This window comes from Pteropus alecto, unplaced genomic scaffold, assembly GCF_000325575.1.
Source record: "Pteropus alecto unplaced genomic scaffold, ASM32557v1 scaffold110, whole genome shotgun sequence".
NCBI lineage: Eukaryota > Metazoa > Chordata > Mammalia > Chiroptera > Pteropodidae > Pteropus > Pteropus alecto.
The window spans coordinates 10,107,347-10,119,974 of record NW_006431920.1 but is presented as its reverse complement, the minus strand read 5'-3'; the positions used below and the strand labels follow the sequence as shown (position 1 = coordinate 10,119,974).

Below are 12,628 nucleotides of genomic sequence, written 5' to 3'. Positions count from 1 at the left end.
TACCTGTCCAACCTCATATATATAATTAGAGGGCTGCAAAAATTCTATAGTCTGACCTCATCCTTTACCTGGCATGTCTCATTTCTTCCTCTATCCATTCCCATAGTTATGTTCCATCACCACTAGGAAGCTCGAAATCCGTCAACTCACCTTGCATTTCGTACAATTTACGGTGTTTCTAGAGCTGGATACCTGAGCTTGAAAAATTCTCTGTCCATTTTCCGCAATCAAAAATCTCCCTCTTGCCAAGACCAACCTCAGTGTTGCGGCTTTCATAAAGCCTTTCCCGCTATCCCCTGTTAGAATTGATTCTTCCTCTGCTCCCATAGCATTGTTTTTATTACAGAATGCCTTCTATTTCAGATTTTAGTTAATAATTACTTGTCTTTTTAAACCATAGGTGCCTTGAGAGGGCAGAGACCCTGTCTTATCCATATCTGTAGTTCCAGGACCTTGCTCATGGGAAGCGCTCAATAAATATTTAAGTGAAAGCTGGGGTTCAAGTACAGATAGTTCAAAGGCAAAAATCTCATTTATTCATTTATGGCCCACTGAACCACTGCCCTGGAACAGTTAAGCCTAATTAAGAGAAGGGAAGGCAGCACACCTTTTGGAAATGAGATCTTTAGGTAGGTGGGCCCATTTTACATACACGCACACCCTCTCCTTAGGAGAAAGTAGAGCCTGGGAGCTGACTCTCCAGCAAGCTGGAAGATAGTGCTAAACCAACCAAGGCAGAAGTAGGAATCCTGGTAATTACTGGGACCTAAGTTCTCCGCTAGACCTGGGGCACGGTTCCCCAAAACCAGGCAGCAAGTCGGTTGTCTCTCCTGGCTCAGTGGGCCCTCCTTCCTCATTCCCAAGGTCTTCAGGCAGCGGGCAGAGGCAACGGAGGGGCTGGGGGATGTGGGTACACAGGTTTGGGACGGGGAAAGGAAGATCATACTCTCGAGCAGCCTTCCTCTTGGACTTCAGAGGCATCCAAGCCTCTTGGGCAGAGAAAGGAGATGGCAGCCCTTGACCTAGGCCTCTCTCAAGCTGTGTGCCTGCAAAAGAGATTGGTCAGGCCATTGCCCACCCCAGGGAGTGATGACTTCCTGACCACCTCCCAGTCTGATAGGGCCTATCCTCAACTTACCAGGAATGGTGTTCTCTAGGAGGAATCCCAAGAATCCCGCCAAGAAAATGGGTTCTGTGAGCAGCGAGCGAAGTAACACATCCAAGGGGCTCCAGCCTATAGGGATTTGGGGCCAGGCAGGAGGGGAACCCTGATCCAATGAAAGGTCCTAAACCTAAGTCTTAGACTAAGGACAGATCTTTCTGAATTGTTGCTCCACTCCCTTTGTCCTTTGTCCCTCTACTCTCTACTTCCCATACCCAGGCCCTTGCCATAGGATCTCTGCTCAATACCCTATCTCCACAAGCCCTCCAGATGTGCTTTGATAGTTCTAGGCTCCCTGTCTCTGGAAAGTTTGGTATTAAAAGCCCCAACCTTATTTCCCACTTACCTTCTATGCTCTAGCGTAGGTTTCTCAATCTCAGTACTACTAACAGTTTAGACCAGAAAACTCTTTGAGGGGAGCTGTCCCGTGCACTGTAGGATGTTTAGCAGCGTCACTCTACCTACTACATGCCAGTTAACAATCCCTCCTCCCCTGTTTGTAACAGCTAAAAATGTCTCCAGACATTGTCAAATATTCCCTGTGGGGCAAAACCATCCTCAGTTGAGAGCCACTGTTATTTGCTTAGCTGAGCTAACAAACTAAGCTATTTGCTGCTTCCAGGACATCCCTGTGACTTCCTACTTCTATGTCTTGGTTTATGATGGTTCTTCCACCAGAAATGACCTTCTCACCAAATGTGTTTAAATCTTCCCATCCTTCAAGACTAGCTTGATGTTACTATCTCCATAAAACTTAACTGAATCATCTCAAACAGAAGACATCGATCTTTCTCACCACCGAGCAGCACGGCTCTTTCTCTGAACCTTTCCTGGTATGTGCCTACACATCTGAATGCACCTTTGTTTCCCAAGGGACATCATGGTGCTCAATAAATACTTGCTGAAAAAATCGAACTATTCATACCAAAGCTCAGAGAAGAGTGTGGAGCCTGGAGTCCAAAGAGCCTGAATCCTCAAGCCCTTGCTTTCCACCTACCAAGCAATCCCTCTTCCCCTCCCCACTCCTCCTACCTGTGCTCAGCAGGACTGGGGCTTCCCGAAGCCATCTTGGCAGCAGCAGGGCCATGAAGATGGCAAAGCCAACAATGAAGACATTCCGCCCAGAGTCGATGTCAGCTAAGTGGAAGCTGGAGAATCCAGTAGACAGAACCACGGCCTGGGTCACCCCTAGCACCCCACCTGTCTCATATGAAAATAATCAAAGGGGTTAAGAGAGGGCTGGCATAGCAAGGAGTATGGCAGGGCAGGGCAGGGCAGGGCAGGTTGTGATGGAAAGAGATGACCAAAAGGCTAGTTTCTGATTCTTCCAGAAGACCAGAAGCCCAGTCAAGGGCTTCTGTTGGACTGAAAAAATGAGGGCAGCTGATATACACTCATATCTGTATATCAAGGAGGCTGTTCAGAAAGAAAGGGTACCAGCCACAAGCAACCAATTGGGTCACATTGGGGTGTGTGGGGGGTACTGGTTCAATACCAGTCCTACTGGTACATCCACTCACCAAGCACGGGTAGCGGGATGGTGGTGAGGAGCTGAGCCAGTCTTGGGGAGAGCCCAAGTCCCGCACAGAGCAGCCCCACCAAGTAGGCCACTCGCCGAGATCCAGCCTACGTGAAGAAAAGATGCCAGAAAACCCAGCCAACTTCTCAACTGTTCAGGGAGTTTGCCAGGCCAGCCCATTCTCACCATTTGGATCTCAGCTCAAATGTCACCCTTCCAAGAAGCATCCCTGAGCACTCCTTCACTCAACCACTATCCCTACTACCCTCCTCTGTTTTCTACCTCCTCCCCCCCGCCCCACACACACCACTTTGTTCTGTTTTCTTAATAGCACTTTTCACTCTCGGAAAATTACCTAATTTACATTTTTTTCTCAAACTGTCTCTCCCTCTCTGAAGTGCCCAAGAGAGCAGGGACTTTATCTGACTTGTCCTTCTCTGAAACCCCAGCCTTGGTCCAGTGCCTGAGGCACAGAAGGAATTCAGTATTGATCAGTGTCTTCCTCACACTCCTAGCCCCTTACCACTTCTAGGCACTTTCCTAAAAGAGATCATTTATGTGAAGGACCTGACAGAGTGCTGGGCACAGCTGGCAATCATTTAGTGTGAGTTCCCTTCCCTCTCCTGCACCTCCTGCACCTCCAGCACCCTCGCCCAAACCCACACCCCCATCCACATACCTGGATAAGACTTACTGTGCCCACATTGGGGAAGCTGGATGCAGTGCCCATGGGGCTCCCCAACAGCCCAGCCAGCACACTGCCCAGACCCTCCAGGCTCAGCCCTCGACTGCAGGCATGTGGAGGTGGAGAAGGCAAATGCAAAAGCCAGCCACACAAGGCATAGCAGCCCAGGGAGCTGGTGGAGGTTGCCAGGGCCATGGAGATGCCTGTAGTCAGAGCCCGGGGTGTCAGCAAGGGCCAGTCCCACTCAGCTGAGGAAAGAGAAAGAGTCACTTTGAGGCCAGACTCAAGTCTGGAGCATCCCCCTGCCTCCAAAGGCTTGTGCCAGAAGAATCCTAGCGGCCCCATTGTCTTTGAAGGTAATGTTTTGGGATAAAACTATCAAACTCTTAGGATAAAGACCATGCCTTTACTATGATCTACAAGGTCTTTTTTGGTCTGATCATTTGCCTCTCTCTAGCCTCATCTCCCACCGCGCTCTGCCTCATTTCCTTCACTCCAAATACACTGGCCTTGTTTCAGGCCCTTGTAGTTGCTGTGCTGCTGGCCACCACAGGGCCTTTGCATATGCTGTTCTCGCCACTTAGACTTCTCTTCTCTCTTTCTTCACCCAATTAACTCCTACTCATCTCTCATATCTCAGCTCAATGATCACTTCCTCAAGAATACCCTTCCTGACCTTGATAAAGTCAGACTCCCCATTAGAAGCTCTGATCACCCAACGTACCTCCCCTTTGTTACACTTACCACGTGCAGTTTTACATTTACAAATAGTATCTGTATTCCCCAACAGATTGTAAACTTCATAAGCACAGGTGCTTTGTCTGCCGTGTTTATCACTATGTTCCCTATCATATGTACTCAACAAACATTTATTACATTGATGAATGGGCAAATTTCATATACATTGCCTCAAAAGCAATCTTTATGCATAGGTCACCAACTCAAGTGCCTGTGAGGGTAGGTAACATAAATGTGTAAATTGGGTAAAGAGTATCAATAGGGAGTGGTAAGGTTTGCAAATGTCCCTTAACACTAAATAAAACACCTGTGGTGAGGGGCTAGCATTGCCCCTCAGACTGGCAATTTCTCTCCTCTGTGTGTTTTGAGAAAGCACAGGATTAAAGTCAGAAATGAAATTAATTAAGTCTTGAATTGAAAGAAATAGACACCTTTATTTTAGTAAAAAGATAGAAGACCAAGAGAAAATCTACCTGGGTGAGGCAGCCAAAACCATGGTGCCTCAGTGGGGGCAGACAACTCCAGGGGGGTGGCACTGAGACCCAGAATGGCAGAGACGATCCACACACAGGCTACCGGGACTAGGACCTGAGGAGCAAGACTGAGACAGAAAAGAACCCCTCCCCCAGATCCTTCAGGGCCAGCCTCAGAGGGGTAACAGAAGCCAAAGGGTAGAGGACCAAGCAAGCGTTCTGTGTCAGTCCTTCTAACCCCCACTGCCCCTGCCCTGACCCCTACGTACCGAGAAGAGCCGGAAGGCAGGGATGTGAGTGCGAGTTGAAGAGGTTGAAGCTGGCCTCCAGGGGCATGGGGGTAACTGGCAGGAGCCCAAATGCTGAGAACAGATCACCATGAGCAGGATAAGCCTAGGAGAGAGAGAGAGCTTTAGGAGCAAGAGGAAGCTGACATCCTGAGGGAGGTAGTGGAGGTAGAAGTGGCGGAATACCATAAAAGGGGGTCCCAAACCCAAAAGCTTCTGTGGACAGGGAAGGAGGACACCTTGGGGGTCAGCGGGAGACGGCGTGAAAATCAGAGAGACCAGATAAATCTAGCCAGAGCCCTTGATTCCAAATCCACAAAGCATTGTCCTTGCCAGACAGCTGCTCATTCTGGCCTAGCCAGCAGCTCTGCCATCCCACCGTCCCACACACCCTATACTTGGTCACCATCCTGTACTTCTCAGAACTTACGTACAGCAAGGCCAGCCCCCAGTGAGCAGAGCAGAACAGAGCAACCTCCTTGTGAGCAGAGAACCCTGCCACGATCAGGCTGGGGGCCAGTACCAGGGGCCCACAGTAGAGGAACAAGTGGCCAGGAACCCCTAACAGCCCCAGCGTGCCCTGCAGCAGCCCGGACACCACCACTGCCCCAGACACCTAGTGAAGAAGAGGAGAAGACAGAGAGAAAACATTCAGTTTGACTGAGTTGACCTCAGCCTGGACTTCCTATCTACTTCCAGGGGTGGGTCCCTCACCCACCTCCTTCCCCGAGAGCAGCTCAGTCCTTGCATAATGGAAACCAGAACCTCTCCAATCCCAGCACCACCCCTGTCCTCCTGCTCCTATTCCCAAGCACTTACCTCTCGGAGAGAACTGTTCCAGAGCTCCAAGCCATGACAGCCAGGCCCCTCACACAGGTGCAGCATCAGAGAGGCTGGGAAAGTTGGGGGCATGGAGAGCAGAGAGGTAAATGGGATGTAGATTCATTGCTCTGCAGTCCTAACTGGTGCCTGGCACAGCTCCAAGACACCACAGTGCCTAGCAGTCCCATCATTGCCCATTCTCAACCCTGCACTCACCTATACCTATATGCTTAAATTAGGACCCAATCCCATCTTTACCTCATGCCCTTGTTCTGTACTCACAGTTTCCAGGTGTCTGGATGGCCAGAGGTAGCTTCTGGCTGGTCAGCACCAGAGCAGGGAAAAGGAACTCAAAGGATGGAGCCTGGACAAGAGGCAGCCTGTAGGTACAGTGGTCCTGATAGGTCTGGAAACAGGTGGCCGCCAAAAGGACTCCCCAAGCCCTTCCTACTTCCTAAGGCAATGTCCCCCTCCCTCCAAGGAGTTCCCCTTACCTGCTGCCCATCCAAGTTTGCAGGGCAGTAGACACACCACACGAAAAGAGGCTAGAGGCCAGGATCTGGGCAGGGGAATAAGAGAGTCCTCCTCGGGAGAGACTTCGAAGCAGGAGCAGGTGGGAGGCACAGAGCAGAGAAGTCAGGACCAAAATATGCTGCAAGGAGTGGAATGGAAAGGGTCAGACTTCAGAAATAGAAAGAAATATCTAGTTATGGAGGGTCTCTCGTGCCACATCTACTCCTCCAAACAACTCCTTCAGCCAGCACCAACTCCTGCACATACACTTCCTACCTGCAGAGCCAGAAGACAGCAGAGACCCCAGGAAAGAGGTCCATGTGGAGAGGCCCAAGAGTGGGAGGAGGGATTTTGGATAGCAGGTGGCAGCGGCAGGGGAGCCTGGTTATCCTGGGAGCCCACAGATCGAAGTTGGATGGGATGGGGGTGTGATCGGCTCATGCTGTCTTGTCTTTCGTCTTGTTTTGACTACCCTGGGCCAGAGTTAAGTAGAAAGAGTAAGAGGTCAGAGTTTGAGTGAAGTTAGTTGCCTGGAATGGGAAGGGGGTGGGGTGTCAATGAAGCAGAGCAAAGGAATGAAGGATTTAGGGAAGGCCCTTTCACCTTTGCTCAGCTCTTGTACAAATTCCATCACGCATTAACCCAGGAGCCATGTTCTGGACCCCTCCCCCAAGAATCTCTATTCAGATCCCCTGTTCCCGGCTCTGTAAAGCAGGATAGGGGGGATGGGGAGACTGAGAGAATAACCTGGGGACATTTTAGACAGTATCTCCTCCTCACCACCAATTTGGAAACATCATTGCAGCCCTCAACCTTTTCAGGTCAAGCCCCCTGGACTACCTCAAAAGGAAATGCATGGGTAATGGGTGACACGCATGACAACATAAGTGAGAACATTTATATAAAGTCCTCACTGTAGTATGAGAAATAAAAGTAATTTGTAATAACAAGTCTTTCATTATGTGAAAACTGGGGCTCGACTAACCCAAAACACAGGGAAGCGGTCCAGTCCCTGCACCCATGTGCACAATCACTGCGGATGTGGCAGCTACAATGCCAACTGACACTGGTAATGCTTTCCTGGTGACTCATTACCATAGGCAGTGCTGCCATTGGAGACGTGATGCTCCAAAACAGTGAAAAAGTTCATGGTTAAGTGCTGAACAAAGCAAATTAAGTTTTAATTTACACAGAGGTGCATTCCTGGGAAACTGAGTCTTTTTCAAAATGTGCAAAATCGACCTCGTGTTTACACGTAGAAAGTTAGATAGCTCTCAGCTCAGATAAACAGGATTTTCATATACATGATGTCTAGCCAGTCATTCCAAAGTTGTCTTGGGAATGCTTCCTAACAAGGGTGGTCCTGAGCATTTCAGGATGTCCAGCATCCTGCCCAGGCCAAGTAAATGCCAGTAGCATCCCTTTAAATTTTTGCATCAAAAAATGCCCCCTAAATTTCCAAAATGTCCCCTAGAGGGCAGTACCACCCCTGCTGTGGATCATCATAAGCAGTCCCAAATAGCCAGTCCAGCTGCCCAGAGCAGTTTTTCTTCTTCCAACCATAACCCAGCCTTGGAGTTCTCTTAACCGTACCACCACCACGTGTCACACCAAATTGGAAGTCAAGATCAAGAAATGTTCTCGGGGCTTGCTCTCAAGAAGTTGATGGGGCTCTGCTGGATACTTGGCTTGGCCTCACTCCACCAGATGTGCTTCAGAATCCACAAGACTGGTGCTCACCCAGAAGTTGCGACAGGGCCAACCTCAAGTATGGTACAGTCACTATCTATACACCACAGCACTCAAGTCAGGCAGCGCTAGTGACCCCAGGTGCTGGGAGAGGGACAAAGGTTAAGTTTGAAATGGGAGCCTATGACTATCAAACAGGGAAATGGGGCTGAGAGAGAATCAGTTGCAAGATGATGGGATCAGGAAATAGAGAGGCTTAGAAGACAGATATGGGAAAGAAAGTTCTTCCAAGGGCTGTCGCAGAAACAAGAGTCCAGGCCATGCAACTGAAACTGTTTATTGAAACCTCAGTTCTACAAAAGCATGAAAAACCCAGATACAAAGCGGTGGCCAGAGAGGCCTATGAAGAGAACACCCAAGAGAGGAACCGGAAGAGAAGGAAGCCCAGGAGCAGGGTACTAAGAGAAGGCTGGAAGACAAAACGGCAAAGTAGGACGTCCCAGCAGTTCGTGGCTCCCTTGAACTACACCCAAGGGATGGGTGTTGAGAGAGCTTCCTACCTCATCCCACCTCCCCTCAGTAGCTTCCATCTCGGCCCTATCAATCCCTGGCTCCCCTGCTTCAGGGACATCACACAGACCCTGGTCAACATCCTTCCCTCCCTCCCCCGACATCTCCCCCCTCCCATCTTTACCCTTCCATCCTAGGGAACGCAAAAGCAAAAGTCTAGAAGGACCCAGGGAAGGTTAAGAGACAGGGGCTTCTCCACTGTCCATCTGTGACAGGCCCCTGATCACTGAGTTGAAGCTTTCCCTGGTACCATCACTGCCCTGGCCAAGAAGCCAGCCCCTGAGGTCTAGGAGAGCAAGTGACCTTCAGTCCTTCAGCCCCGTAATTCCTCATCCGGAAGAGGGGACCAGGCAAGGACTCAGAGAGGTAGGGAGGATCTAAACAAGCACTGCACCTCCAGGTTCTCAGGGACTTCCAAGTCCTCTTAACACATTTCTCGGAGCCCTACCTAGCCTGGGAAAATGAAAGACTTGAGGCGGGCCAGCTCCATGATTCTGAAAAGTGAACATTGCTGGGGCTGTGGGAGAAGAGGAGGCATTGGGCTCCAGGACCATGGTGGAGCCAGGCCATGGGAGTGGTACCAGGGGCTGGAAGGCCCAGTGCGGACAGTATGATTGGGGTGGTGGCAGGCATGGCAGGTTGGGGAGTCTTTCTGGAGCTTCTGACAAAGGGGACAGTTATGGAGAAGAGTGGGAGGGGCAGGAGGATCTGGGGGAGGCAATGGTGGGGGAGTCAATGAGGCCAGAAGACTGCCCCAGAGTGAACGCAGCCCGACGTCGCCTTCTAGGCAGGTGGAGACATTAGCAGAAGGTGACAGGCACTGTGGCACAGGAGAAGGTATGCAGGGTTCCAAGAGGCACCTGGAGGCCAATCCAAGATCCGGGGGCCCAGGTGGTGGGCTGCAGGACAGCCCTAAAGACTGGTGTATTACAGCTACAGACGCCATAGCCAGGGCCACACTGCTCACATATGCCATAGCTACCAAGCAGGACAGCTGCAGGAGAGAAGATAAGAAAGGTCAGTGCCAAACACACTTCCCATAAAACCTGCTTCTGATCGTCTTTAACACACCCACTTTCTGTCTCTAGAAGTTCAAATTAGAGGCCTATGTCACTACCTACTCCCCAACCCCATCTCCCGAACCTTTCAGCATTTATTTTACATCATTTTACCCAAACGCTAGCCCACTCAAGCCTCCTATCCTTTCTGACCCCTCCTCACCTTTGCCAGCTGCTGACAGAGGGAACCCAGGGCCAGCTGCCAAGCCGGCTGCTCCAGCAGCACACACAGGTCTGTGTAGGTATACCAGCCCCGTCGCCGTCCTTGCTGTTCGGCCACACTGTTGGGAGGGGAGAAAAGAGACAGAGCACCTGCAACACTCCTGCAGCCAGCCCAATGGCACTCTCATTCCCCCTGGGACCCACCAAGGAACTGGGGAACTTGTTAAACACACAGGTTCCTAGGCTGCCTATTGATCCAGAAACTGAGGGTGAGATCAAGATCTGTTATTTTTGATAAGCTTCTCCCATCCTCCCAAAGAGGGCAGGCAGGTTTGGGAACCACTACCTTCAGCTAGCCTCTTTCCTGTCTCCTCCCTCCCCTGAGTCACACAGACCCTTGTCTCTGTCTAGTTCCTACAGCTTAGGCCTCAGCCCCCAAATCCCTCAAACACCTCTTCCTAACTCCTAGAACCTACCTGCTCTCTAGCCAGCTCAGCACCTCAAAGATCTCCCGAGGGTCAGTGTAGAGACGCCAATCCTGTGGGTATAAAGAGGGCACCAAACCAGGCTCGAATATGAGCCACTTCAATAATCAGAGCTGCAGAATCAACTACAACCACCACCACAGGTAACGCCTAATTGGCACTATGTGCCAGATACTGTTCCAAGAGCTTTTTCTCTATTAACTCATTTAATAATCACATATCTGGTTTCATATTACATATTCCACTAAGGGTAAGGGGAGAAAATAATCTGCAATCGTCCATGCCCATAGGGAACTCAGAATCTAGGGGCAGAGAAAGTGTGGAAGCAAATAATCAGAACCCAGTAAGATAAGCTCTGACTCAAAGTGTACCCTGTTGGGCTGGGAGGAATGGGGGAACGGCTATGCTCCTTCTCTGGCCTCACCACACCAGGAATCTCCAAAGGCTGTGATTACTCCAGAGAGCTAAGAAGGGGAAATACTAACAAAGAAAGCCACAAGGAAGACAGGCAGAAAGAGAAATGAAGAAACAACAGAAGGCTGAGAGAGAAAAAACAAAGGGCCAGGGAAACAGAGCAAGAAAGAGAACAGCTACTCACCATGGCACTCAAAAAGCCCCTCTCCAGGGCATTGAGAGTCGGCATGGCCACACCCCCTGCAGCTCCCCATTCATCATTGAAGACTTCCTCTTCCTCCCCTTCATCATAGAGGTACTTACTGGCCACCATCTACAGAAAAGCCAGTGGTGGTGTCAGCAGAGCTCAAACCGGGCTCCTTGGCTCACAGGGGTGATGAAGGGAAGGGAGAGTCTTACCATGGAGATCAAGAACAAGTCAGAGGAGGACACATGCTGTAGGTAGTCCGGATTTCGGTGCCGGAGGCGCTCAATGTACACCAGAGCTAGCATCATAGCACATGGGGAGATGCATGCCTCCCTGGGTGGTGGAAAGGATTAGTAATTAAACCCAAGAGTCTTTCAGCTCTTGTAGTTCTTATAATGCTCATCCCTGTGTCTTTACATCTTCGCTTTAGAGATAACCATTCCCTTCTCTCTAGGATCCAAACACTCTCATCCTGTCTCCCTCAGTTCCAGGCTCACCGGGACACATGGGCTACATATTTCTTCTGGAGTCGGCGAATAGGGCTGGGGGCTGCCTTCTGGAGCAGTTCCACAGCAATGTCTGCAGAGGACAGAATGAAGACAGTGAGCAAACAACTCCCCACTAGTAGTCCCCACTGCTATCAGTAGAAGACCCACATCTGCATTATCTGAGGCCTTGGAGACTGGACCATAGAAACAAAACAGAGATCAAATTCTCCCACACTGAAGCAAAAAGCCCATCTTAAGTTTGAATTTCAGCTTCTCCCACCAGGAAGGCCTATTTTCCTGTCATCTTAAATTATTTAGACTCGTCTTCCACTCATTCATTTGAGAAATAAACATGCCTTGTTTATTTGAGAAACATACAGTAGACAGTCTTAGAAAACTAAGAGTTCATAGTATACAAATCAAGAGTGACACTGAGTAATGTTCTTTACTCATTTGAGCTAAAAAAAAAAAAAAAAAAAGTGAACTTTAAACTCACTTCTTACACCAAATACCAATGAGCTAGCTAGCTATGAAGAGACAGGACAGCTCATGGGGTACACCTAGAATTGTTTTGGTGCCCGCTGACAACCCCATTTTCATGTTTCTCATCTGCCCAGTCACACGACATTGTCTAACCTGCCATGGGGCTGGAGAGCTCCTCCAGGCTACAGTCAGCTTCCCAGTCCCAACCATAGTAGAGTCTTCTTCGGATCCGGGCACTCAGCCTCTGGTGTCCCGGGAGGAACTGAAACAGGGCAGGAGGGTGGTGGAGGGTGAAGGGCAGGGAAGGGTATGACGGAGATCCTGGCTGCGGGCTAGAAGGGGGTGCGGGGCAGCAGGCTAGCCTCACGGCTAGTGGGTCGGGTGCCCACCTAGCCCGCGTTCTTGGGATTGTTTACCAATGGCAGACGCCTCCACAGAGGGATTCTCTCCCCAGGAGAGATTCTCCGAGAAGGGCCCCGGCCGACCACCCCTACCGCCAATTCTGTACCCCGCAGCTCTTCCCCAGGGCCCAATCAGCCGGGGCCTCGAGTAGGCACGGCTCGAGCGGCTGCCTCTCAGCTCCCGGGCAGACCGTCAGGCGAGCTCGCGGCCCCGAAGGGGAGCGTCCGGGGTCCCGGCTCCCAGTGAGGGCAGGCCGGGGAGGGGCGAGCCGCGCGCTCACCGAGAAGTCCTGGAAACCGGTGAGGGAGAAGGTGCCTTCTTCGTCCAGCAGGAGTCCGGCTAGGTCCATCGCGCCGCCAGCCGCCGCCCTGTGAAGGTGGAAGGGAGGGGAACGAGTTGTAAAGGGGCCGCGGAGGCGTCCCTGACCGCTGTCCACCTGCCAGCCCGTCTGCCCCGCGCGGGCCACCGCCCTTGCCAGTACCGCCCCCTCC

The 12,628-nt window shown here is 50.9% G+C and overlaps 2 protein-coding genes across 2 annotated transcripts; both read right to left on the bottom strand.

Moving 5' to 3' along the window:
• Positions 1 to 498: 498 nt before the first annotated feature.
• SLC23A3 (solute carrier family 23 member 3) lies at positions 499 to 9,447 on the bottom strand. The gene is made up of 13 exons (XM_006906706.3): positions 9,319 to 9,447; positions 6,476 to 6,672; positions 6,181 to 6,338; positions 5,969 to 6,066; positions 5,684 to 5,757; positions 5,299 to 5,480; positions 4,847 to 4,970; positions 4,578 to 4,692; positions 3,361 to 3,614; positions 2,683 to 2,788; positions 2,195 to 2,362; positions 1,139 to 1,234; positions 499 to 1,046 (listed from the first exon to the last, which is right to left on the bottom strand). The coding sequence occupies exons 2-13, from the start codon at positions 6,638 to 6,640 to the stop codon at positions 757 to 759; spliced, it is 1,830 nt and encodes a 609-aa protein (XP_006906768.1). The 5' UTR covers positions 6,641 to 6,672; positions 9,319 to 9,447; the 3' UTR covers positions 499 to 756.
• CNPPD1 (cyclin Pas1/PHO80 domain containing 1) lies at positions 8,210 to 12,622 on the bottom strand. The gene is made up of 8 exons (XM_006906705.3): positions 12,418 to 12,622; positions 11,889 to 11,997; positions 11,262 to 11,343; positions 10,977 to 11,097; positions 10,762 to 10,890; positions 10,155 to 10,216; positions 9,680 to 9,797; positions 8,210 to 9,452 (listed from the first exon to the last, which is right to left on the bottom strand). Exons 1-8 carry the CDS (start codon positions 12,484 to 12,486, stop codon positions 8,907 to 8,909), a joined length of 1,236 nt encoding a protein of 411 aa, XP_006906767.1. The 5' UTR covers positions 12,487 to 12,622; the 3' UTR covers positions 8,210 to 8,906.
• Between the last annotated feature and the right edge of the window lie 6 nt (positions 12,623 to 12,628).